This window comes from Drosophila suzukii, chromosome 3 (assembly GCF_043229965.1).
Source record: "Drosophila suzukii chromosome 3, CBGP_Dsuzu_IsoJpt1.0, whole genome shotgun sequence".
Lineage (NCBI taxonomy): Eukaryota > Metazoa > Arthropoda > Insecta > Diptera > Drosophilidae > Drosophila > Drosophila suzukii.
In genome coordinates this window covers 71,451,155-71,475,742 of record NC_092082.1, presented here as the reverse complement: position 1 = coordinate 71,475,742, position 24,588 = coordinate 71,451,155, and the positions used below count along the sequence as shown (strand labels likewise).

Here is a 24,588-nt window from a genome sequence, read left to right as displayed (position 1 = left end):
ATCCGTTTAATGTTCAGAACAAAAGTGGCAGCCATCCGCTCATCCACAGTCCGTTTAAATTATATACGTTTAAATTGGGGAAAAACAAATGTTATGATTTACTCCCGGAAGCCTTTCCGCTTGTTTGATAATAAAAACATTTTCGATTAAATACTCGTATATATTTTATTTAGATATAGTTCAGCGATGATACTTATAGACTTGAGAATTTTATTTTCTTTTGTTCGCCTCGGCGCTTTTTATACGTTTACGCATATGCTTGGGTATGACTCGGAAAACTTCGCAATCAATTTGTACGGGCATTGAATTCTGCCTCATCTTCAGCCACCTTAATTCCATGTCGGCCTTTGTCCTTGTCTCACCTAGAAATAAATTAATCTTTGACTTCTAATAATAAGTTAGAGGTTTGATTAAATAAAACAATATGAATCATTTGGGTAAAAAATAAAACATCTTTATAGATTCAGAACGAAAATTGATTATTACTTTTATAACTTTAAAAGGATATTAAATATACATCTGAGAAAAAATATATCTATGCATACTTTTAGATCTTTCTAGGTCCAGCAGTGAAAAATCAGCATTTTTATCGCATAAATTGGAGTCTAAAATAACATCGACTTACCAACTGTTTTGCTTCTCCCTGATTTTGAGCTTTTTTGAGTCTGACCCCCACTGCTGTTCACACTATTTTCATCATCGGGGGTAGAATCATTTCGAAGGGCATCCCCGCGCTGCAATTTCTGACGCCTGGCAGCCAGATTGCTCTCCAGGCTGATGCCTTCCATCTTCCGGTCACCCTTGCGTTTTCGGGTGTGCATCCGATAGGCGGTCTGGATCTTCTTGGCCGCTTCCTCCTCGATGAAACGTTCTAGGGACTCGCTGATCGCATCGTTGCCAAAGGACGCCTTGGTGTCCAGAGTGGATGACTTTGTTCCGGCACTTGCCCGTCTCAATCTTCGCCTGGTAAGGAATCCCCGTGCTCCCGCCTGGATCTTTGTGGCGGCCGAGACAATGGTGGACTCCGTTTCAGTGGATGTGCCCATGGCATCTGCCATGGCCGTATCTATATCAAAATCCTCTTTGCTACCCTTCTTCGGATCAAAGTAATCCGAGTCCGTTTCGGAAAGCGAGTAGGCCATCATTTTCTTGCGAATGTTCTCCGAGGTTTCATCGTCCAAACAGAAACTATTCGTGCTGTTAATGCCCATACCATTTTCTCCAATCTCAACATAATTTAGAGCCTCATCAATGGTCACAGATCTGAACAGACCACGCGGATCATCACCTGCGATAGTGTAGTGTCTCATTAAATGGACCCTTCCGGATTCTTCTTCATTGAGTAAATCCCTTTCCTGGATATTTGCGGCTTCTGCCTCTCCGAAGACCACAGAATCGCTCTGAGCAGAGCTTTCCCTGGTTTCGTCCCTCTGCAATCGATTGTATACGATGATATCTCCATCCTCGATGTCCATGCTGGCTTGTTCCTGCAGGGAACTCATGGGCCGCACAACGGACTCATCAATACTGGGATCTGCCGAGGCAAGTCTCTCGTGGGACTTGGAGTCTCGGAGTAGAGACATTTTTTCAATTACTTCCTCTGGCTTGGACAACTTAACGGTTGCCTTGTCTATTGTATCTGCGGATAGCGTATCTAAACCAGTAGTTTCGGACATTGAAGAATCCGTATTTTCCGCTTTTTGACTAGCCACATCTGGTTTGGATTCGCCTTCGGAAAGATTAACCAGTGAAGCGGACTTCTTTATACAGGGTTCCTCTACAACTTCTTGAAGAAGGCTAACACTTGGAAATGGTCCTTGCTTGGACGTGTACTCAATCTCACTCTCCAGAAAGCTATTAACCAGTTCTTGAGTTGAAGCAACATCTAGAGCTGAAAAATATTAAACCATAATGTTGGAAGGAATTAAAGGAAATTCCTTATAACGAACTTACACTGTACGATACCACCAAAATCGGATTGTGATAGAAGAAGTGGATCCTCCACCGAATCAAGACCACCTTCAGACGCCTCTGTTAAACCTGCTAAACCAGAAGAGACTGCATTATCCTTTTCAGATGTAACGCCTAGACTCTCATCGATTTCAGAACTGATAATACCAGTATTTAATTTGGATTCAAGCGAGCCATAGCCATGCGTTCTATCTACGTTTTCAACTGATTCTACTTGCGTGCTGGTGTCGAGCTCAGTTTTACTTGTGATTGCGGCTGGATCCGGATCGGTTTCTAACCCAACAGGTTCTTCAACGACTCCCTGGCTTGGTACTATGCGAGTTGACCCCACAAACCACTCGGACTTCGGTTGAATCTCCGAAGCATCTTCGCCTGGTTCTTCGCTGGCTTCTTGGGCCAAACTTTCTGATGGTGTGGTTCCTGCAGTTGGATAGTTGGAGGTTTCTATGGCCGTTATTCGTGAGCTGGTAATCGAGTCAAAGGAGCTCTCATCGAAATTTTCAAGCTTTCTTTTTTCCATATATTGCCTGAAAGCTCTCTGTATTATTAGAGCTGCACTGGACTTTCCATCAAAATCATCCTTTATTGGATGAATGGGACTGGATTGATGCTCATCTTTTATTGATTCAATTATGATTTCTGGTTTATCTTGAATCAAAGTTTCAGGATCGTCAGGAGTCTCCATACTTCGGAGTTTTTCTGCCTCTACATTGTTTATATTTTCTTGGTTATCAGCTGATCCTAAAGTACGAACTGGGCTTGTATCAGCTTTTTCAGGGCTCTTTTTTTCCTGCAACTCTTCAGATTTTGACAAATTAATTGGATTGGAACTGACATTCGAAAGTTTTTCTAATTCTATGATCTCATCCTTCTTTATTTCTTTTATTCGTTTTGGTTCTTCAGCTAAACTTGACATATGAATTGGATTCGAAATGATTTCTTCTACCTTTTCCATATCTTGGAGATCTTCTGTTTGGACTTCATTTGTAGTTTCTGTGCTATCAGTTGATTTTAATGTATTAATTGAGGAACTGGCTTGCAAAGGTTTCTCAATAACTTGTTGCTTTTTAGACTGAGATTCACTAATTATTTCTGGTTCAATAGATAGTATTGAAGAATCATTTAGATTTTTGTTCGATTCCACTGGATGTTCAACTTCTTGAAGTTCTGGTTTATCGGATAATTTCAGATACCTTCTGTAAGCCCTCTGAATTTTTTTAGCAGCATTATTTTGCTCAAATTCTTTATCATCTAAGGACTGCTTTTTGTTAAATTCAACATATTTTCTCTGAGAATATAGCCTAAATGCTTTTTGGATAACGAGTGCAGCAATTTCTTCTTTTTTAGTCCTTTCTTGAGAATCAAGATTTGCAGAGTTAATTTCATTCTTTTTTACGGCATATCTTCTATAGGCTCTTTGAATTTTCTTCGCTGCATTATTTTCATTAGATTTTTTAGAAGCACCTGAGGAAGCTAACGATGCTTTTTTTCTTAACGAGTCACGAACCCACTTTTGTATTATTTTAGCAGCCCTATTTTGCTTTTCCAAGTCCGATCCTTTGGTCTTTAATGAACCTCTATTCTTAAACCTTCGGTACGCTCTTTCTATGATCCGCACAGATCTCGTAATAGTTAAAATGTCTGTTTTATAGGTTTCTTCATAATGCTCAGTATTCCTTTTTGGGGCTTTCGTTTTCTCCCGATTATCTTCGACTATATCAATAATTTCATTTGGTTCTAAAGCTTGGCTTTGATTATTTAAATCAGTGGGCTGCTCACTTTCATTATCATGTTCCAATATGGTTTGTAATTTGCTGCCACCGGTATGTTGGTACTCGGGATCGCCCTCCGATACTTCGATAACTTCTATTTCCTCTTCATTTGAATCATTATCAGATTCGGATGAGATAACTTCGGGATTCTTCACTTCCTTAACAGAGTCGGTTTTTGATTGATCTCTAAACCTTTTGGGTATTTTGTACTTGGGTTTTCCATCATCCGAATCGAATGAAACAAAAAATGAAACTGAGTTCTTAGCTTTCGGTGCTGCGGTTTCTATGATTTCTTTGGGGGTATAGTAACTTGGAGTTCTTTCCGAGACAATAATAGGCTCATCTACAACTGAGGCTGTTTGTTGGTCCGTATCAGGTTTCTTGGGTTCATTAGATGTTGGAATTTTTTCCAAATCCTTATCAGAAGTCGCCTTGGGCTCCACATAAATATCATACCAGGCGCCATCGTCGTTGGGATTTTTGAATGACTTAAGCTGCAACTCAGCAATGGGTGTGGGTACAAGACGCCCCGACGTTAAGGTGCCAATGTCTTTATCTTTTACAACAGGGTTAGATAACTTCTTGGTGTTCTTTTCAATCTCAATATGGTTAGTAGGTAAATTTTGGGTGCCAATTAATTGATTAGATACAAGCAATGAAGAGTTTTTCTGCTAATTTAAAAATAAATTTAAAAAGTTTTCGATTCTGACTTCTTACCAGTATTTACTTCGGGATTTGAGGCAACAGGTGAGTCGTTTTTGGTTTTTGATTCCGCAGCTGTTACAGGTAAATTTTTATAAACAGACTATACTATTAGTTCAGAGCTTACTGTCTTTATCGTCAACTACGGCAGATTTGCTTTCCATTTCTGTAGAACTTTCTTGTTGTCCAGAAGGTAATGTTTCGGTTTCGCTAGGTTTGGTTGGATGATCTGAAGAATCACCTTTTCCCAGGACGGCTGACGGTCCTTCGTCTTTTATACCTATCTCCACATCAGATGTTGGTTCTATGGATGTATTTTACATTTATCAAACCAAAAAAAATTAAAATGTAATGGAAATTTACTGTCTTTATCAGCTGCAAGAGTTGGTGGTACTGCAGGTTCGTTGCCAGAATTATCTTCAGCTTCTGTGCCCTCCGATTCTTGGGCATTTATAGCTTCGGTTTTGATCTCAGGAGATAATTCCACTTGAATGACAACAGTCATTAAAAATCATTTCGCAGTAACTTGGAAATAAATGATTACTTACTAACTGCAATGGCGGTGTCTGCCACGGACACTTCTTTACCATCACCTTTTGTTGGATATTCAACAACATCATCTCCACTTTTCAGACCATCTTCTATTGCACTCGATGAATTTTTATCTGGTGAAGCTGGCAAAGCTTTTTCTATTAAACATAAATAATTAAATAACCTTGAGGATTTTAATATATCAGGTATCTCTTACCCGTGCTTTCAGTTCTTTGATCAACAGAATTTGGGAGTTTGTCTCCCCCGGAGGTTTCTTTACCTTTACCCTTTGTTGGAAATTCCAGATCCTCCTCCTCACTTTTAGGACTATCACCTATTGCACTCGGAGATCTGTGTTCTGGTGACGATGACAATACTTTTTCTAATGATTTAATAGAATTAAATAAGTGTGTAAATCTAAATTTGTAAGTTATCTTTTACCCGTGCTTTCAGTCCTTTCATCAACAGAGTTTGGTTTTTTGTGCTTAGTATGTAATTCTTGGACGAAGAAATGATAAATTGAATCAAAGTAAATTAAGTTTTGCAAAAAACACTACCTTCTGAATCCTCAGAATGAATACTATTTGATTCCGTAAAACCCTGTAGTATGTTACTACCTTCAGCTTGCACAGATTCCGACTTAGTTGGTATATCCTTCTCATCCGATGGTTCAGTTTCAGTTTGAAAAGTTTCCGATCCCTTCGCTGTCATTTTATTTCTTTGAGCAGATTCATCTTCTGGATTAGTATGTTCAACAGGGATAGGCTCTGAGATTATTTTTAAAGATTCACCTTCTGTATTACTATCCTCAACAGGCTTAGACTCTGAGTTGATTGTTAATGTTTCATGATCGGATTGTTGGTCTTCAGCTTGTGAACCTTTTGATCCTTCAGTTAATATTTTATCTACTTGGACAGGTTCTTCCTCTAATTTTTTATTTTCATCTTTCTTTGTTTCGGAGTTGATTGTTAAAGTTTCTTTACCGGAATGTTGGTCTTCAGTTGGTGTGATTGATTCTTCAGATTTTATTTTACTTAATACGTCAGGATCGTCCTCTAATTTATGAATTTCAACTTGCTTTGATTCAGAGTTGATTAGTACAGTTGCTTGGTCTTGGTCTTCAGCTTTTAAACTTTTTGATCTCTCAGTTGGTATCTTACCTGGATTTAAAAAAAATTATTATCAAAAAATTAAAGAAACTAGTCATTGTTATTTACTATTAATGACAGGGTCTTCCATACTAGTTTTTATAATTTGTTGGAGCTCTCTAGCACTGGAACTTATATCTTCCATGATATCTTTTAGGGAATCAAGTCCTTCTAAATTAAGAAAATTTTATAGTCTTAAATTAATACGATTTCAAATTTATTTAAAAAACATACCAGAAGCAACATGCTTTGCACTTTCAAGTTCGTGTTCCACGGAGGTGCCTAATGGGTCTTCTAGTACGGTGCCTGCAATTTTTAAATCGTAACATTACCTCTTAAGTTGTATTTCAAATGAATTACATACTTGCTGTTAATATACTCTCTCCCATGCTGTCATTTATATCATTAATAGCGGGCTCATCTAAAAAATTGTTTTTAAAAAGTTTTAATTGGCTTTATAAGGTTTGCTTTGTCTGCCTACCAGTACATTCTTTAGTTATTGAAGAGCCTGTTAGATTGTCTTTGTCCTTTAGATCAGTTCCTTCGGTAAAGACATCAAAGTTATGGAAACCATCATTAGATTCTTCGGATTTATCTTTATTAATGTTGATTTCAGATGGAACTGCTTCTTCAGTCTCCAAAGTATTATATCCAATTGGTATGGTTTCCTGTTGTGACAGTTTCTGTATATTTTGTATTTCATCTGATGCATCCTCAGTTGGGACTTTTTCTGATAAAGAAAGATACAAACTTAGGTCAATTAAATAAAAATGCATTCATTTACTTACCAACTGCATGGTTCGATTCATCTGTGCTGCTTTCAAGATTTTCTTTCAAACGATTAGTTTCGGGATGCAGACCAACGTCTGTTTCAATTAGTTCCAAGTCTTCAGCTGATTCAGATTTTCTCTCACTTTCTGAAAACGTTTACGTGATATTATACTTATTTTAAAATATAAAAAATAATGAATACTTACTTGATAAGTCAGAGGCATCTGCAGCACTTGTAAGATCAGGTTCATCCTCAGGTTGACTATTAGGTTTCACACCACCTTTGCTTTCTTCAGAGTCTCCCTTATTCTCAGTAATGGTTTCTTCTGAAACAAAGATTTTATGATCACAATTAATGTTTGGAACTATAAGGGATTTTAACATATCTTTGCTTCTCACCAATTTGGAGGTCCGAAGTGATTTCATGAACGGATGCTTCAGCAACTGCTTCCAATGGCTCTTGTACAATATTCTTTTCTGCACTGCTTGAAATTATTTCATCTTTTGTATTAGTTTGTGCTTTTATAGTATCTTCTACAATATTCTTTTTTGCACTGCTTGAAATTATTTCATCTTTTGTATTAGTTTGTGCTTTTGGAATATCTTCTATTTTTGGGTCGGTAACTGATGATCCATCTACTTTCAATTCTTGGTCGTTGCTTATCTGAATTTCCTCTTGATTAATAGGTTCTAATTCTGACTTGACTATGGGACTGATATCTTCTTTTATTAATGTCTGGTTGGTGGTTTCCAAATTTGAGTTAACCAACTCTTTGCCTTCAATGCTTCTTTTTTCTCTAGTCCTCAAATTACTTTCATCTTCGATTGTAGACTTCTTTTCTTCAGTTGCGGTTACAGCATCAGCAGATGTTTCCACAATTGTATCGCCTGAAGTTTCCATAGAAGACTCTTTAAATATAATAAAGAAAATGGAAAATGTTCTCTAAAAATGTTATTGGGCCTAGTACCTTTCTCTCTATTATGGTTAACTAAAACCGTTGTTAAGCTATCTATTTCCACATTGGTTAAATTTGTAGACTCATTTTGCTTCGTGTCTCCTTTAGTTGAATCCTTAGCTGTATCCACTGTTTAAAAAAATGTCAAAAATATTGTTTATACTCTGAAAAATGTTACATACCATTAGAATCTTGAAGAATTGGACTGGAGTCTTCCGAAATATCATCTACATGCTCAATTTCAATCGAAACCGTGGGAGTAACTTCGCTCTTAATTGGAGTTTCTTGGCTTTCAGATCTTGCACTTTTGGGTGGTGGAATAATTTCATTGGACTCAATAACGGGTGTTTCATTTTCGTTATTTTGCACATCATCAGGAGAATCAATATTCTTTTTCTCATTATTTTCTTTTCCACCATCACTTTCTCTTTTTTTCATGGCGTTAGGTAATATAGCCTCTATAAATTCTCCGGTTTCTTGATCAACAATATCTTTGCTCAAGTTTTGTGCAATAATTGCACACTCCTTTTTCAGTTCCAGGTCTTTTGAATCAGGTTCTATTTTAGGTTCAACTTGGCTTTCCGTTTCTACATCCAAGCTGGCTTTTTTAGTTGTAGATTCCAAATCGAGCTCTTCTCCTTTCTTTTCAGCTATCAGTTCTGCTTGAGGTACCGATTCTAGATCTAGGCTTTCTTTAATATTTTTAATTTCAAGTTCTAGATCTTGACTGGCTTTGTTTTTGTCGGCTTCAATTTCCAAATCCTCTTCAAAATCTTTTGATTCACTATGGGAATCCTTAAGATTCTCCAAGCTAGGTTTGCGAATCATAGTTTCGATTAAAGCACCGCTAAGAATTTCTGAAAATTAAACGTAGCAATTAATTTGATTGATGGAAAAACATAAGCATAGTTAATTACCGCTTTTTCGCAGAAGCATCGATTTTTCTTGGCCCTTAATAGGTTCTGCCAAAAACTCCTTCTCAAGGCCGGCATCAACATTATTGTTCTCCACTTCCTCGTCCTCGTGAATAATTTTTTGATGGACTCTTTCCTCGTAAGTGGCCATTCCCAGCTCGGTGGATTCCGTGGAAAGGAGTGCGGTGGAGACAGAGGTGTAGGACCCTGTCTCGGAGGCGTTGTCATTGAGTTCCTCGCCCTGATCGGTGGCAGAAGAAGTATTCCTTTTGGCCCTTTGTAAGGTCACCATCCTTCTGAAGGCCCTCTGGATTATGATGGCAGCAGTTGCTAAGGATACTGGGTCGTTTTTCAATCGATTTTGCTCCTGCTTCTTTCTGAAATATATGCGATAATGTCGCTGAATGACGACAACGGCTTTCATATAGTCGCCAGTGTTAAATTTAGCATTCGGCTTTCGGACGTCACGTGAATTTTTAAGTTTTTCAACTCGCTTCTTGGCCAGAAAGCGACGAACTTGTCTTTGAATCAGGAGAATTGCTGTCACATATTCCACGCTATTGCATTTATCCTTATCGCGACCTCTTTTCCGCTCCTTAAGAAATTGACGAATTCGTCTTTGAATAATAACGACCGATTGCAAATAGGTTATTCTGCTTGAAAATGTTCTCTGGTCTGCCTCAGCTAACTTGGTATCCGTATATCTATTTTCAACATCCTTGGTTTTTCCACTAAGTATTCGTCCACACTCGCAGGTTACCTTCGATCCAGGAGTTACGTTTTCCTTGTCCTTCATTGAATTTTCATACGTCGAATACTTGGTGTACTCAATTCGGCCAGACTTCTCCTTGGACAGCCTTTGAAAGTATTCCTGTGCGAATATGTATATATTCTCTGGTTTTTCTCTTAAAACTGCCTTTATGAATTGCTTTATTAGATCAGTCAGCTTTTCGGGGATTATATTGAACACAAGTGACAAGGGAACCTGCTGACGAATGCGGTTTTTCATGATGGTTTCATAAGTTTGCACCGGTTCGTATTTTCGCACCGCTTTCTGTGATTTTTCCCCAACAATCACGTTAAAAAAATTGGCAGAAAATCCATACAAGTCAGCCGGCTTTTCACGTAACACCTCCTTGGTGTACACCTTCATTAGGTCCCGTAGACCCTCGGGAACCCTGGGTAAACTCGTAGCCGTAGTCATTTTGGTATTTCAAGCACCATGCATCGGTAAAAGTTGAATCAATACTGACCAAAGAAGGTGTCCGAAAGTGCCTGGAAACCTCGACATGAAGGAGTTGCCATGTCAACACCTTTGGTGCCAAAACATATCACCAGCTGACGTCGACTCCACTTGTTGATCGAACACGGACTATAACAATAATTATGGTGTTTATTCTTGGATTCTATATAAACCAAGTATGTAATGACGTTAATACCTAACATATGACGCATGTTTCTTACGTTAAAACCCAATTTATTGGATATATTAGACTAAGAATATAGTTTACATTTGAATACCTCAAGGTCGCTTATACATTTTGAAGTTAGACCATAAATATCTTATAAAGTACCTTTGGTCTAACTGAACTATGTAGAAGTGACCTTGAACCAGGTTATTTTACACCATTAATTAAAATCCTCTGATGATTCCACTATTTTACAAATTATTGGAATATCGTCAACATGTGTACAGTCATTATCCGATGGCTTTAAAGTCTCGCGAATAAAGTCGTTTTTGAATTTTTTCCATTCACAAGATTTGAGATAATGAGCGAAAAGGGCTTCCCTCGATGGAATCATGCACTCCATATACAATAGCCTGCGCTCCCAAATATTTCCCGGATTTTGTTTCTTCTCCAGCAGGAAAAATCTAGGAAGAATCAGACACTGAACCGTGGACCTGGCCATTACCACTCTGTGCTCCATTTTCTCGCCTAATCCGAAAATTCCTCCAAAAGTTATGGTACCCACATCGATGAAATGGCTTTCGAAAGTAGGTGCCTGCAACGGAAAGCCAAAGATGATCAAAAAATCAGTTTATAATATTATTAATGGTATATTAACATTAAAAAGAACATTTTCAATTAAGGAATATATTCGGAAACTTACGGACGATTCTTCACTGCTCGAGCTAGAACTAGAGAAAAATGGGGAAAAAACCTCTCTTTCATCGGAAGCACTTCCAACAAAACTATCAAAAGCAGGAGCGGTTCTGAAAACCTGATTGACTATACTGTCCAAATCTTCCGAAGTAGATGAACTTGATTCAATCTCATCTTCGTACATTTCCCAAAAGTCCTCATACATATCTTCATCGATAAAATCATTAGCGGCATCAGAGGATGCGGAAATTATTGATTTATGATAGGTCGATCGGCGCCATGTGAAACGCGGTTTGGGCACATGCATCGATTTTATAAGGCCGCATGACTTGGCTATATCTTGTAATCGCATTTTGCGCATCTGTTTAATTGTTAAAATAATACATGAAAAAAATCAAAATCAAAATTCTTTAGAAAATAAAAAAACCAAGGTTCTTAAGTGCCTACTTAAGGATTGGCTTTTTTATTAAGAAGACTCACCGTCCGGTTGCGTATATTAATCGGTCCATTTTCCTTGAAACTGCTACTGGAACTTTCTACCAGATCAAGATCTACTTTTGAGACAGCCACTGAGTTTAGTTTAGTTTGCGTGGAAAAGGTGGATCTGACTCCTTTCCTGAACATTTGTGACACATCTCCTGCGGACGTTGGCATAAGCTCAAAGAACTTCTTTCCTTTTTTTAGACTAACCTAAAGACGGAGAATAATTATATTTAATATAAACCAATTATAACATCTTCTGATCTGCAAACCTTCATATTGAGACACTGGAGTATCAAACATTCTCCACTGAGCACAAAGTGGACATTTGTCATAGATCCTATGTCCTCACAGAATATGGTATCCAAGGGATCGAATTGTTTTAGCTTCCCGAATCGGCAGGCCTCCACGATCTATAGAATGTTGAAGAACAAATTTACTTAAATATGTTGGTTGTTCAATATTGCAATTTATTTGTTTGATTTTTAAATGTTGCATATTCTATAACTTTATTTATTTAAATGTAAATATTAAATGCTGAATATATAAAGTTGAATATTAATTGCAGAATGATAAATATGAAACGGTGAATATTCCATTTTAGATTTTTAATGTGGAATGACTGTGGCCTAGATCCAAAAACTATATAATTTATAAGGAATTAAAATGGAAGTGAGTTTTTTAGGATGAAAATACAATTCCCGGTTTTTGTATGGTCAAACCCCTTCTGGGAATTCTACTCGCCTGGTCATTGCCGAGGAAATCAAAGTAGTCCAGCGCCTTGAGGGCTTTTTTCTTCTCGTCCCAAATCTTCGTCATGTAGGGCCCGAGAATCGGCGCAAAGTCATAGTCGAATAGCACCAGCAGTTCGCAGTAGGCTGCAAAGTGAAGCGTTCAATGGTTACGGGCGAACTGGCGAATCGGCGACTCCTCCCTCGAATCGGGCACATGGAATTGGAGTCCATGGAGCTGGCTCCTCGGTGGCGTGCATCTGTTTGTGAAAGATTGCCGGCACGAGGAGTAACAGGCACAACAGCCCAAAAATCAAGCCAAACGACTGCGCCAAAGGAAGGCGGGTGTTGTTTTGGGCCAACCTATATATTTGACTGAGTACTTTATACTCGGTCGGAATACTACGTGGAATTCGTGACGGACGCGGGCGGGGGTTATTTTGTTATTCATTTTGATTGAATCGAATTAGGACTTAACGTTGTTTATTGCTGATTAAATTGGTGGGTACAGGCAATCGCAAATGAAGCAACAAAACCAAACAAATTCCCAATAAACACAATCGTACATATCGCGTGCCTGGGCTATGTATTTCCCATTTATTTCGACATGAGCCGCAAATGTTGCAGTTTACCCAATTCACTTTCTTATCATCTTTAAGTGTGATTAAATTGGCACAATAACAGAATGTCCACAAGATTTATTTTTATAAAATGCAAATGAATTGGAAGTCTTATTTCGAGACGGAGGTCAAAAAACATGAAAGAACCTTAGATAAGCTGAAATTCTAAGGAATTGTTTTTTAAAAACAACTGCAGTAATCGCATGCGATAACGAATTTTAAAGTAGAAACCATACATTTTTACAGTTCATAAGTCAGACAATTAATTGTAGACCTAAGATTTATACTTACATGCTGTTTTAAAGGTGTGAGTTCGCTTGATTCCTTCCAGTAGCTCCACATCCCCTATCATATCGCCCGGCCCCAAAATACCCTGAATCACTTTATCTGCCTCCTTAAAAAATCATTGGAAAATAGAAGCTAATTAGCTAAGGAACTTCAAGTTTTTACCTGGCCGACTTCGTCTCGAAACATATGTACCTCCCCTGTTAATATAAAAAACACGGTTATGGGAACATCCGATTGTCTTATGATTTTGCGGCCAGCATCAACGGGCATAAAGCGAGCCACAGGAACTAAGCGAGCTCTGATTTTCTGAAAGAATTTAGATTACTTTATAATCCTCTTTATATCTGTTATTACTTTACTGGAGTAAATCGAACCAGGCATCTAAACTTAGCAAACATCGTACACAACTTCATTCTTTCCGAAATTGTACGAATTGCGTGCGGTGTGCGAATTAAAGACTTGTCCTGTTAAAAAGTATGTATATATTAAATACATAAGGATTATCAGAATAATTCTTTATACCGCTGCAGAGAGGAAACCCGATTTGCGCTTGGTCCGAACTCGATTTGATACATTTCTCGGAACGTTTGCAGAAATCCTGGGGTCGTAATCACTTTCTTTCCACGGATCGTTAAAGCTCACCATGCGAACCACTTTTTTGAACAATGCCTTGAGAGCCTGAATCCTTTTAAGCTCTGCAGCAGTCTTCAAACGCCTTTGCATTTCTTTAAATTGTAAGGAAATACAAAAAAATATATATAAAAATGTAACCGAACAAAAGTGTTTTTATTCTAGGCTAGTGACATTATTTCAAATTGTTTTTGAAATACTCGCATTACTAAATCCTACATAGATTTTGAATAAGATAAAAAGGTATTAAACTTTTATATAGGAAAACATTTTACTTTCTCTTGAGATGAAATTTTCCAATAAGCGCAAAAGGAAAATCGAATTCGGTTTTGTAGGTTGGTCAAAATTTATTGCTTACATAGATGTTTAAAAAAATCATTCTAGTGTGAAATGGTGGCACGTGTGGATAAAACATTCCGCTGAAGGCCAAATTTATATGTGCGGCAAGTTCAATGGAACTTGATTTTTATTTTGGGATTTAACAAAACATTAATCTTTTAGTTGTTCACTGAATAGACTGTGTATATGTTCTCGTCCGTCCAGTCTCGAACGTGGACTTTCGGTTAATTGTAACATTTGTGACGCCTCATTAATAACAGCCTCATTATTGGAATTTTTGACTTTAACTTAAATTTAGTTTAGTTCAGTATAGATATAATCTATACTAGATTAAATAATTTAATTAAATTGAATTTGTTCTACATGACTTTAATTAATAAAAACACATACCAAATCCAAAACTAATACTCATTTCCTGCCAAAATGTATATAAGACAATACAATTGGTTATATAAAACTTGTAAACCGAAATTGGTTTAAAAACCCGTTAAAAATGTCCCAACCCTTTCGCTAGAGATGCCACTTTTAAATTCCCGCCAAGAAAGGGAAATTTTCTAACAGCTGGCGCGTTGGCGCTTCCTTTTGAATGGCAAACGGGGAATTTCAGTTTGGTTGCCGTGGAGATCGCGATTAAAAAAGTTCGTTTTAAATTAGTCGCTTGTACTAGCATTTTAAAATAGCTCTTCTAGACTTCCAATGGATGCCAGTGTGGAGGAGAATGCTCCTATCCAAAGGGATGCCGAGTGCAAAGTGAGTCTTTCTAAAAATAGTGAATTTCCCTTAGATGGGGGAAGTGAAAACTTTCTCTTTTTTCAGATGGCCAAAACGGAGGAGTCCGAGAAGCCATCAAATAGCATTGGCTTGCTCCCGGTTATGATATTCCTGGCGGCCACGGTGACGACGGCGGTGGTGGTGGAACTTCTGCCACATGCCAGCAAGGTTTTCCCCTGGAATTCCGCAGATTCTCTAGAGGATCAGCGGCAGCCACCGCCCACCTATGCGATTTTCGGCCGGAGTCCCACGGAGGAGCACCTGGTGCATGTAATCAATGTGCTGCACCAGTTTGGTTACCAGCGAGTGGGCGTCAACGAGAGCTGGAACCTCCTATGGGCCCACGACTACCCCTTTCTCTCGTTCGCCAACCTCAAGAATCTCGACCAGCATCAGGTGGTGAATCACCTGCCGGGCTGCGGTTACCTAACCAACAAAGTGGACCTCTGCACCACTCCGCTGCCCTTCCTGCCGCGTGCCTTTCGATTGCCAGCCGAGCGGCAGGAGTTCCTGGACTATGCCAGAAGTAATCCCCAGGCTCTTTTCGTCCAGAAGCACAATGAACACCGGCACATCAAGGTGCGAGCTCCCGCTGACATAGCTTTCGGCTCCAACGACTCATTTGTCCAGGAGTTCGTGCAAAGACCTTTCCTGGTGGATGGCCACAAGTTCGACATTGGAGTCTATGTGGTCATCACCTCGGTCAATCCCCTGCGAGTCTACATCTACACAGGCGACGTGCTGTTCCGGTACTGCCCAGTGAAGTACCACCCCTTCGATGCCGAAAATGTGGACAAGTACATTGTGGGCGATGACTACCTGCCCACCTGGGAGGTTCCCTCGCTGCGCAAGTACTACAATCGCTTTGGCGGCAGCATGCGCACCGTTTTCGAGGCCTATGTCCGGGATCAGGGCATGGATCCCGCCAAGATTTGGCCACAGGTGGAGCACATAATCCGCACAACGATTGCGGCCAAGGAGAAGGACATCGTGAATATACTAAGCTCCTACAAGACTCACAACTTCTTCGATTTAATGAGATTTGATCTGTTTATCGACGAGGATCTGAAGGTCTTCCTCATGGAGGCCAACATGTCACCCAATCTCTCCTCAGCTCATTTCAAGCCAAATTCGCTTTTGTACGAGCAGGTGCTCTACAGCGTTTTCAATCTGGTCGGAATAAGGCCACTCACCGCAACAAGTGGTTCATTGTAAGTATTAAATATTGAAATATCTAACAAGTTAATGAATTTATTTCTGTAAAGGCTTGCTGAAAGCAGCGAAATGATCACAGCCGATAAAAACCTGGCCACTGACTTGAACAAGTGCGCTGCCCACGACTGCGACAAGTCCTGCAACAAGGATGAGTGCGATCTCTGCCTGCAATGCCTCAGTGGATCGCAGTACAGGATGCTGCAGCAAGCTCATCAGGAGCACCTGCATCGCGTGGACATGAAGCGCATTTTCCCTCAGCCAATTGTAAGTAGCGAAACAATCATCCATCTAAACCACAAACTAATAAGTTTATTTATTTATTGCAGCGGGATTTAAAGAGCTTTAATCTCAATGAGGAAATTGCTAATATGTCAAAGAAAAACGCTTGGATGACCCGCTGGTTCTACAACAAGTGCCAATTCGATGCTGTCTGGTGCAATTAGATAATTTTAATTGAATATTTATGTAAATAGTTCTTGCGACTTGGAAACCTCTTATGCTCAGCATTAGTAAATTGGCCACCGATTGTACTTAGTTTTAAGCTGATAAAATAGAATGTTGTTAGCCAAGCAGTCATTAGTATTCAGTGCAAATTGTGAACTATTTTTAGCACTTCTAACCGGAGCTTGTTCTGCTCTTGGGTGCTTTAATTGACAACGAAAACATGTACAAATTATACCAAGCCGTCCTTAATTCGAATCCTTATCTCTAAAATAACTTAAGCTAAAAAGGCTATATTAAAATTAAATATACATTTAAAGATTTTGGTAATAAAATTGACATAAATTTATATACCTATCAAAAATGTCAATATAATAATCGTTTTAAACAATAATAGCATTTAATGGTAACAAGTTTATACCTTACATCACATCGTAGGAAACAAGGGTTGTTGTGATGTAGTTGTTAGAAAAGCTTAAAAATGTGTAATATTAATATTTCGTACTCTTTTCCAGTAGATCTATGTAGTATAGTAACAATGTTGAAAACAATACAACCCTTTAAGCTTTAAGAACTATGTATCTCTAATTTTGTTGGCCAAATAACTTACTGCCAATGGCCAAACCCGTTCGTTGCGGCAGGTCATTGTCCATTTCACCCGGGACCAGAGGGCCCTAACCAAGCAGCAGTTGTCGCCAGCGTCCTCGGCCATAATACCCATACACCAATATCGACTGTGGCGACATTGGCCGCACCGAACACATCCGAACAGAACAGAACAGAACGTTAAAGCGATGCCGGCTCATTGCTGCAGTACCTGTGCGATGGAACGGCGTACACTTATTGCAAACCGATAAGACGCGAGATATGTCAATGTCAACATAAACATAAGCAGCGGAATAAATACACATGGGCAGTGGCAATCAATGCCGCTGTGCCTGCAGAGAATCGCGACCTCGTCGCAACCCGGGCCATAATCGGAGCTACACGAGGAAATGTCAGGTTTGATAAAATATTGGCCGGCACACATTCTTACTCAGAGTGGAGAGTCCCAAAGTCCGAGAGGCCCGATAGTCCAGTCCCCAGAATAGATGGATGGATGGACGCGAGTCGTCTGTCCCCTCCCTCCCTTCCATCCCCTAGAAGAGAAGCGGAGTGGAGTCGCTGAGCTGAGCTGATCGGAGCTGAGCTTTTTTGTCGAAATGGAGATGAAGACGGCGACGAAGACGCTTTGTCGGCAATTACTTGTGGCGGTGTGAAGCGATGGATTTATTGCCCCAACAGCTAATCAACCAGCTGAATTTATCGCTGACTTCATTCGACATTTAGAGGCTCCATACGCTGTGCATTAGTTGTGATTGCGATTGCGCCATGGGAAAATAAAAAGCGGCTCCTTGGACCAGGAAAAAAAGGGACACTGATCGGATCGGTTGGATCGGAGTGATAGGTGCAAATTGCTGTTTGATAAAAAGCTAATTCCCCCGAGTCCAAATCAGTGCGATGCAGTATCGGGTTCTAGGAACCCCCATACCATTGCCATGAACTTCGGTACTTAAAAGGCGTTCGGGCTTCCGTTTAACGGTCCGAGTGTATGTACCCCCGTATGCCGTATACCCCCCCAAATACCAGGCGTAAACAACTTTTTCTCGGTTTTGGCTGCGGTGCCATCGTTCCGTAATTAATAGCGGCTCATGCGTGGCAATTTAAATAGCCGCTAATTGTAACCACCGTCAAACAGAACCAGTTAAAATGCCAGGAAATGGCCACCGTGCAGAAGGCATGGGCAGCGCCACATAGCCGAGTTGGCCGCATCTACATGGCCAGAAGCAGCTGCCGCTCGCACTCCTCTGAAATTTGTAATTTTGCTCTTAATGCCGGCGCATATTTCATTTGCATCTCGCAGGTCTTTTGGTCTTGGAGCCAAGAAGCCAAGAAGCTAACCGTAAGCCAACCAAGAAGCTTAGGCACTGCCGCAAATGAAGTACTCCGCAGGATGGCTAATATGCGACCATGGGCGAACTGGTTCATTACATTATAATGTATATACTTCTTGTTTTTTTCCTTTTGGCTCATTTTCAAGCTTATACTTAACACCAAGATCGGGCTTTATATTGGGTAGGTTTTCGGTTTAGTTCAGTTTTGGTTTCCAGTATGCAAATTCCTGGAATCCAACATCTGTTATTCTTAAGGTCGTTACCTTGATGACACCACCATTAAACGAGATCCCGATCCCGATCCCCGTTGCCATTATTTCTCATGCATACGCTCATTAAGCTCGTAATCTGATATGCGTACTTAAGTTTCCATTAAAAAACTGATTGGTCTTGAGCGAGTATTTCCTCGGGAAGTCAGGATTTTTTACTTGTCTCGATAAAAAATCTTAGTTTCTTACTTAGTCTACATTTTTTTTTTAAGATAATGCTTGTTTTTTATTTACAAAGCCAAATCTCCCACGATCTAAGTACAGAATCTACAGTTTTGGTAATCCGAGATCTCCATTAGAGTAAAATAAAAATCTTTTAGGATCCTGTTGCCCCGAAAACATATGTAAACCATCTTAATAGTGCAATACTACACATTGGGAAATCTGCCCTTATAGGATATACAATTAATTAAGATGAGGAATGCAAGGCAATTCGGCATCCTAATTGAAGTCAGGCGGCTTAATGCTGTTTTTATAAGAACAACTTTGTTTTAAGTAAGCATCTTGATGCAATTTAACCCCCTGATTGGTCGGAAAACCAGTGATTACTCGGGGAAACAGAAGAAATTGGAATTGCTAGCCAGATAAATGTGCGGGATAAAATGGCATAGGATGGGATACTTGCTGATGCGATTGGGTCGATGTGATGATGCATCTTGGCCGCGGTGCAAAAAAAAAAGAAGAGAATACAAAGAGCTGCAAGGGACTATGGAATAAGTATGACTATCGAAGTGCGGCCAGCTATCCGGTTTGTTGGCCAAAACCAAAACCAAAGCCAAAACCGAAACCAAGAGCCTAAAACCCAGCAGTCGGCAGTGGCAACTTCGATGCGATGCGATGCTCATGGCCTGGATCAATTTCAATGCCTCCTTGCATCCGTTAGGTGACCTCGAGAACTTCAAAGAATTTGAATAGCTATTGAAAATTATGGTGCATGGATGGAATGGCCAGCGGCCAAAGAAAAGTGTCGGAGCTGCCGGTTCCCATATCCCAGGGTCTGCTGCCTGGAATGGAACCCAGCCAGCCAGCCATTTCAACTCCAGATCCAGATCCTTGTCTTCCTCCAGCTCCACACAGAGGTACATGTGCTTGTACGTACATACATGCACTCTCGAGTGTACTTACTTGACCCTAGAGTCTTGGGTCTGGGGTCTTGCCTTCCTCCGGAGATGAGATACTTTGCGCTATAAGTTTATGCAGATAAATGCGGGGACGTCTTTATTTTGCAACTGAGCAAGGGCAGCCACAGAGACTTTTTGCGATTTAATATGGAGTGGATTTTAACATATCGTTTACGTTTTAATATGGAGTGGAATTTTACATACCTAATGGAAGATGGAAGTGATTTTGATGCATACCAAAGGATACATACAGGGAAAATGACAGGATTAAATAATGGAATGATAAATGTTGTTCCTAAAAAATATATTTATTTAAAAACAAATGTGTTGGTATTTTAGAATATATTTAAAAAAAAAAGTATTTTTTTTTTAATATTTATAGGAAATTTTAGCAAAATATACCCTATTTTCGAATCATATTTTCAAAAAAAGTAAATACATTTACAATGTTTGCTAATCTTAAATAACTTTAACTTTTTTAAAGTCAATTATAAACTCATATGAACCCATATTTTACTCTGCACGGGAGTTGTGCCAAAAATGGGTCGAGCCCCCAAAAAGAACTTACTTTCGAACGCAATATTGATCTATGTTCATTGCCAGGAGATCGATTAAATATCAGGCGAAAGGGAAAACGCAGCCAAAGGCCCCCGTGGCTCCAGTTTCGGTTTGGTTTGGCAATCGCCACCCCACTCGGCAGCGGAAAACATGTGCCTATTGACAGAATATTGACAGAAGCTATTTCACTTTTCGGGGTGTGACAGACATGCCGGCGTTGCCTTTGCCTTTTGCCCATGCTATCGCCGTTGCCGTCGACGACTGCACCACCCCCACCAATTACACCGGAAAAAATAAGAACTTCACCTAACCCATAACCATAATTTTCAGGGAAATATTTTCACCAGGATATTACCAATATATTTCGTATCCGGTAATAATAACCAACGTTTCACTATCAATGAGACTAAGGTTACGATCCAACGAAACTTATATGACGAAGTTCTTTATTACGAATGATCCTTTCTTGAAACCTGTTATGATATACAACCCTAGACCTCGACTTTAGTAATACCTATTTGAAATATATATGATATGATGATGGGCACTATTATGATAGATTATATTATCAAGATAGATAGATATCATATCATCTTATATCACTTCTTTCCTTCTGTGTAGTACCTCCCAAAATGAGCCTCCTAATTCCAGCCCCACCAACTTGCGGCCAACTGGAGGAGGAGCAGTCGGAGGAGTCCAGGGGAGCTGGGTTTCCGTCTGTGCCAAAAGTTTTGACTGCGATTCAATAAACAAACGGTATTATTAAATAATGCGCTCGTTTTGCAGCGTCGCAAGTTTTGGCCGAGAAATCGGTTCCGCTGCCCGATTTGTCTTATGCAGAGCCGCGACTGCAAATGGATTAATATCCATATATATATATATGTATATGCCCAGGTACAGCCATATATCCAAAGCCCAGCCGAATCGCCGCCAAATTCGGCGAGGCTCTGAAGTTGAACGGCGCTCCGCTCGGAGGTGTTTTAATGAATGTTGCCAGGATACAGGTGCCAGGTGAGGCCATTTTGTTATTTTTATTTGCTTTGACAGTCGGCACTTGAGCATCGGAGGAATCGGTGGAATCGGAGGAGTCGGAATCGGGCCGCGAATATATTGGCCAGTGTTCGAAAGGCCGAACAACCGATCGGAAATCCCGCCATGCGGACGCCCTTTGCCAACTTTGATTTTAACTTTTCGCCGGGCTGCAAGTGCGAGTGCTCGTGCTCGGAGTCGGGCATCAGAATCCTCATCACGTGTCCCGCCGAATCCTGTCCCGCGCTCCTGGTCATCCTCCATGGTATCCACCACGCGCATCCACCCCTCCTGACGGCGGTCCTCGAGCCTCGGGGTGAGTCCTCCTCCACCCCGTCCCAAAATCCAGTGCGCAACAATTTAAAAGTGCTTCCCTTGCATACGTGGCCATGCATGAATAAATCGAAATGGCTTAAGTATGTAAATTGCTGTAGATATAGGTATGTGCCTAGGCACGAACCTTTTGGGCAGGTGGGTTCTGCACAGGTGGGCTCTGCACCATCGTATGAGGCACTCAAATTAACGCCCGGCAAATATGTGGCGTGCGACATTGGCACCTCTATTATATAGAGACTAGTTTGATGCACGATTTCGGGGGGCAGAACATGTAGGATCAAAACTCCATTCCAATGAAATTGAAACTAATGGTTAATTCCCAACTAAAAATGAAAGTGGTTCCCTTGAATTTAACATGGCAGATATATATTGTAAAAAAGTGTGTATTGTTAATTTACAATAAATTTAAAAGGAATAATAATATATATTTAAAATGTTATTTTTAACTAGGAGTAATTAATAATATTCTATCTTTAAACTATTACATCTCCATAAAAACTAATGGTAAAATCCTAACTAAAAAGGCTTACTGACTTACATTTTTGTTATGGCAGCCAAAAAAACGGAATTTTTATGGCGAAAAAAGGGTTAAAATTTTTGTCAAAAATACAAAATTCAGATTTTTGTAAAAAATTCGACTTTTTTTTTCGGTTTTTCCATCGTAGTTCAGCCAAATCAAGGCGTACAGCTAAAAGACCGACTGTTTTGAGCAGCTTGCTAAATATGCTAACGATCCTCATCACTTTTAGGAAAATGTATTTTTTGACCCATTTTCTCAATTTTTTAGGGATTACATCACTTTTTTTCGAAAAATGGTAAAAATTTAATATTTTCAGGTTGAAATGCCAATCGATTGGAAATTAAATATCAAGCTCAACGAGGTATGACATTCCTCATTCTGACTTATATTTTTGTTATGGCAGCCAAAAAACGGAATTTTTATGGCGAAAAAAGGGTTAAAATTTTTGTCAAAAATACAAAATTCAGATTTTTGTAAAAAATTCGACATTTTTTTCGGTTTTTCCATCGTAGTTCAGCCAAATCAAGGCGTACAGCTAAAAGACCGACTGTTTTGAACAGCTTGCTAAATATGCTAACGATCCTCATCACTTTTAGGAAAATGTATTTTTTGACCAATTTTCTCAATTTATGTAGGGGTGACATCACTTATTTTCGAAAAATGGCAAAAATTAAATATTTTCAGGTTGAAATGCCAATCGATTGGCAATTAAACAACGAGTTTAACGAGGTGTGACATTCCTCATTCTGACTTATATTTTTGTTATGGCAGCCAAAAAACTGAATTTTTATGGCGAAAAAAGGGTTAACATTTTTGTCAAAAATACAAAATTCAGATTTTTGTAAAAAATTTTACATTTTTTTTCGGTTTTTCCATCGTAGTTCAGCCAAATCAAGGCGTACAGCTAAAAGACCGACTGTTTTGAACAGCTTGCTAAATATGCTAACGAACCTCATCACTTTTGGGAAAATTTATTTTTTGACCAATTTTCTCAATTTTTTTGTAATGCATTTTTTTCGAAAAATCTAAAAAATTAAAAATTTTTAGGTTGAAATGCCAATCGATTGGAAATTAAACAACGAGCTCAACGAGGTATGACATTCCTCATTCTGACTTATATTTTTGTTATGGCAGCCAAAAAAACTGAATTTTTATGGCGAAAAATAGGTTAACATTTTTGTCAAAAATACAAAACTCATATTTTTGTCAAAAATTCGACATTTGTTTTCCGGTTTTCCATTGTAGTCCAGCCAAATCAAGTAATAAGTAGTTCCCTTGAATTTATTATTGCACATAAATGTTCTATCCAATATTCATACTGCTAATACAAAATATAAGTTAAAAGGAATAATAGTGCCTAACTAAATAGAAAATTTTAAACTTAGAATATAAAGTATTTTATAAAAAATGTTATTTAAAAAAGGAGTGAAATTTTGAGTAGTATTTATTAGCAGTACTTTACAAAAACTGAAAAAACCAAGAGTTCTGTAAGTAATTAAGTAAGTTAGGACGTAAAAAAATCATTTCTTATTATTTCTTCCGGTGAAAAACATTCGTGCACAACATGCAAACTCTAATAGCAAACTGTTAAACGCAATAAGCTGTAAAAAATATTAAAGGCAATATAAATGAACAAAATTAACCATGTTTTTGTGCCCTTGAAAGCCAGTACCATAAAAATTTCGAAAAATATAAGGATAAGCAAAGGTCTTGGTCCCATAAAACATAGCCCCTAATCTATGCCTCTTTTTTTAAGAATGTTGAGGCAATTCATAAATCATTTTTTATTGGAAAAGTGTAGCCCACTCCTGGGTGGCTGACCCCAATTGGGCTATTTCAAAAATCCACCCGACCACTTTGCTCGGATGCACGTAACTCCAGTGAAATCTCGCCGAAATGGCCATTAAGGCAGAGTTTTGATTTGCGATCTGAGGGGTCAGTTGCGTGGATTGCGTGAATGCGAGAATAAAATGTATGAACGCCAATAGGGAATAATTAAGTATTCCAATATTCTCGCCACAATCGGCGGTTGGGAGCTGGGCTCGCATGCAAATGAAACCTCAACAAGTCAAACCGGAAACCCAAACATTTCGTTCAGTTTGCCTTTCACAAACCTACGGCGAATATGCCCAGGTGTAGGTGTGGAAAACTCCTCGGATTTCGGATCTCGGTCCTCGGGCTGGACTCAATCGGCGAGTGCAAAGGGCTCCAACCACCTGAGGTTCTCTGGGGCATACATATACCCACACTTTGCATATGGCCAGGATTCATGCCACCATTCATCCTGTTGTATAAATTAATGGAAAGTCCAGTAGCGTGTTTTGACCATGGCCGGTAACCATGGCGTTAGAGCTATAGGTAGAAAATAGAGAGAGGTCACTTCGGGAATATGTATGCAAATTGGACTAGGGTGTCTCAATGACATTCGCCGGAGTC

General features: G+C 39.3%; 3 protein-coding genes across 4 annotated transcripts; 1 reads left to right on the top strand and 2 right to left on the bottom strand.

Annotated features, from left to right (window-relative positions):
- Positions 1-146: 146 nt before the first annotated feature.
- LOC108018275 (uro-adherence factor A) lies at positions 147-10,011 on the bottom strand. The gene is made up of 19 exons (XM_070995530.1): positions 8,769-10,011; positions 8,034-8,708; positions 7,864-7,971; positions 7,295-7,783; positions 7,102-7,221; positions 6,913-7,041; positions 6,606-6,854; positions 6,489-6,545; positions 6,359-6,430; positions 5,534-5,713; positions 5,194-5,358; positions 4,994-5,134; positions 4,809-4,931; positions 4,573-4,749; positions 4,471-4,520; positions 3,436-4,414; positions 1,954-3,063; positions 626-1,891; positions 147-362 (listed from the first exon to the last, which is right to left on the bottom strand). Exons 1-19 carry the CDS (start codon positions 9,967-9,969, stop codon positions 211-213), a joined length of 7,443 nt encoding a protein of 2,480 aa, XP_070851631.1. The 5' UTR covers positions 9,970-10,011; the 3' UTR covers positions 147-210.
- Positions 10,012-10,140: 129 nt separating this feature from the next.
- LOC108018276 (uncharacterized) lies at positions 10,141-13,746 on the bottom strand. 2 transcript variants are annotated; one of them, XM_036818252.3, is made up of 9 exons: positions 13,512-13,746; positions 13,349-13,453; positions 13,152-13,295; positions 12,993-13,095; positions 12,095-12,228; positions 11,623-11,763; positions 11,351-11,560; positions 10,878-11,231; positions 10,141-10,769 (listed from the first exon to the last, which is right to left on the bottom strand). In XM_036818252.3, exons 1-9 carry the CDS (start codon positions 13,710-13,712, stop codon positions 10,395-10,397), a joined length of 1,767 nt encoding a protein of 588 aa, XP_036674147.3. In that variant the 5' UTR covers positions 13,713-13,746; the 3' UTR covers positions 10,141-10,394. The 2 variants fall into 2 exon arrangements, with proteins under 2 accessions (XP_036674147.3, XP_036674149.3); XM_036818254.3 differs by lacking the exon at positions 10,878-11,231.
- An 806-nt stretch (positions 13,747-14,552) lies between these two features.
- On the top strand, positions 14,553-16,736 carry TTLL15 (tubulin tyrosine ligase-like 15). The gene is made up of 3 exons (XM_070996733.1): positions 14,553-15,940; positions 15,995-16,208; positions 16,271-16,736. Exons 1-3 carry the CDS (start codon positions 14,655-14,657, stop codon positions 16,385-16,387), a joined length of 1,617 nt encoding a protein of 538 aa, XP_070852834.1. The 5' UTR covers positions 14,553-14,654; the 3' UTR covers positions 16,388-16,736.
- Positions 16,737-24,588: the final 7,852 nt, after the last annotated feature.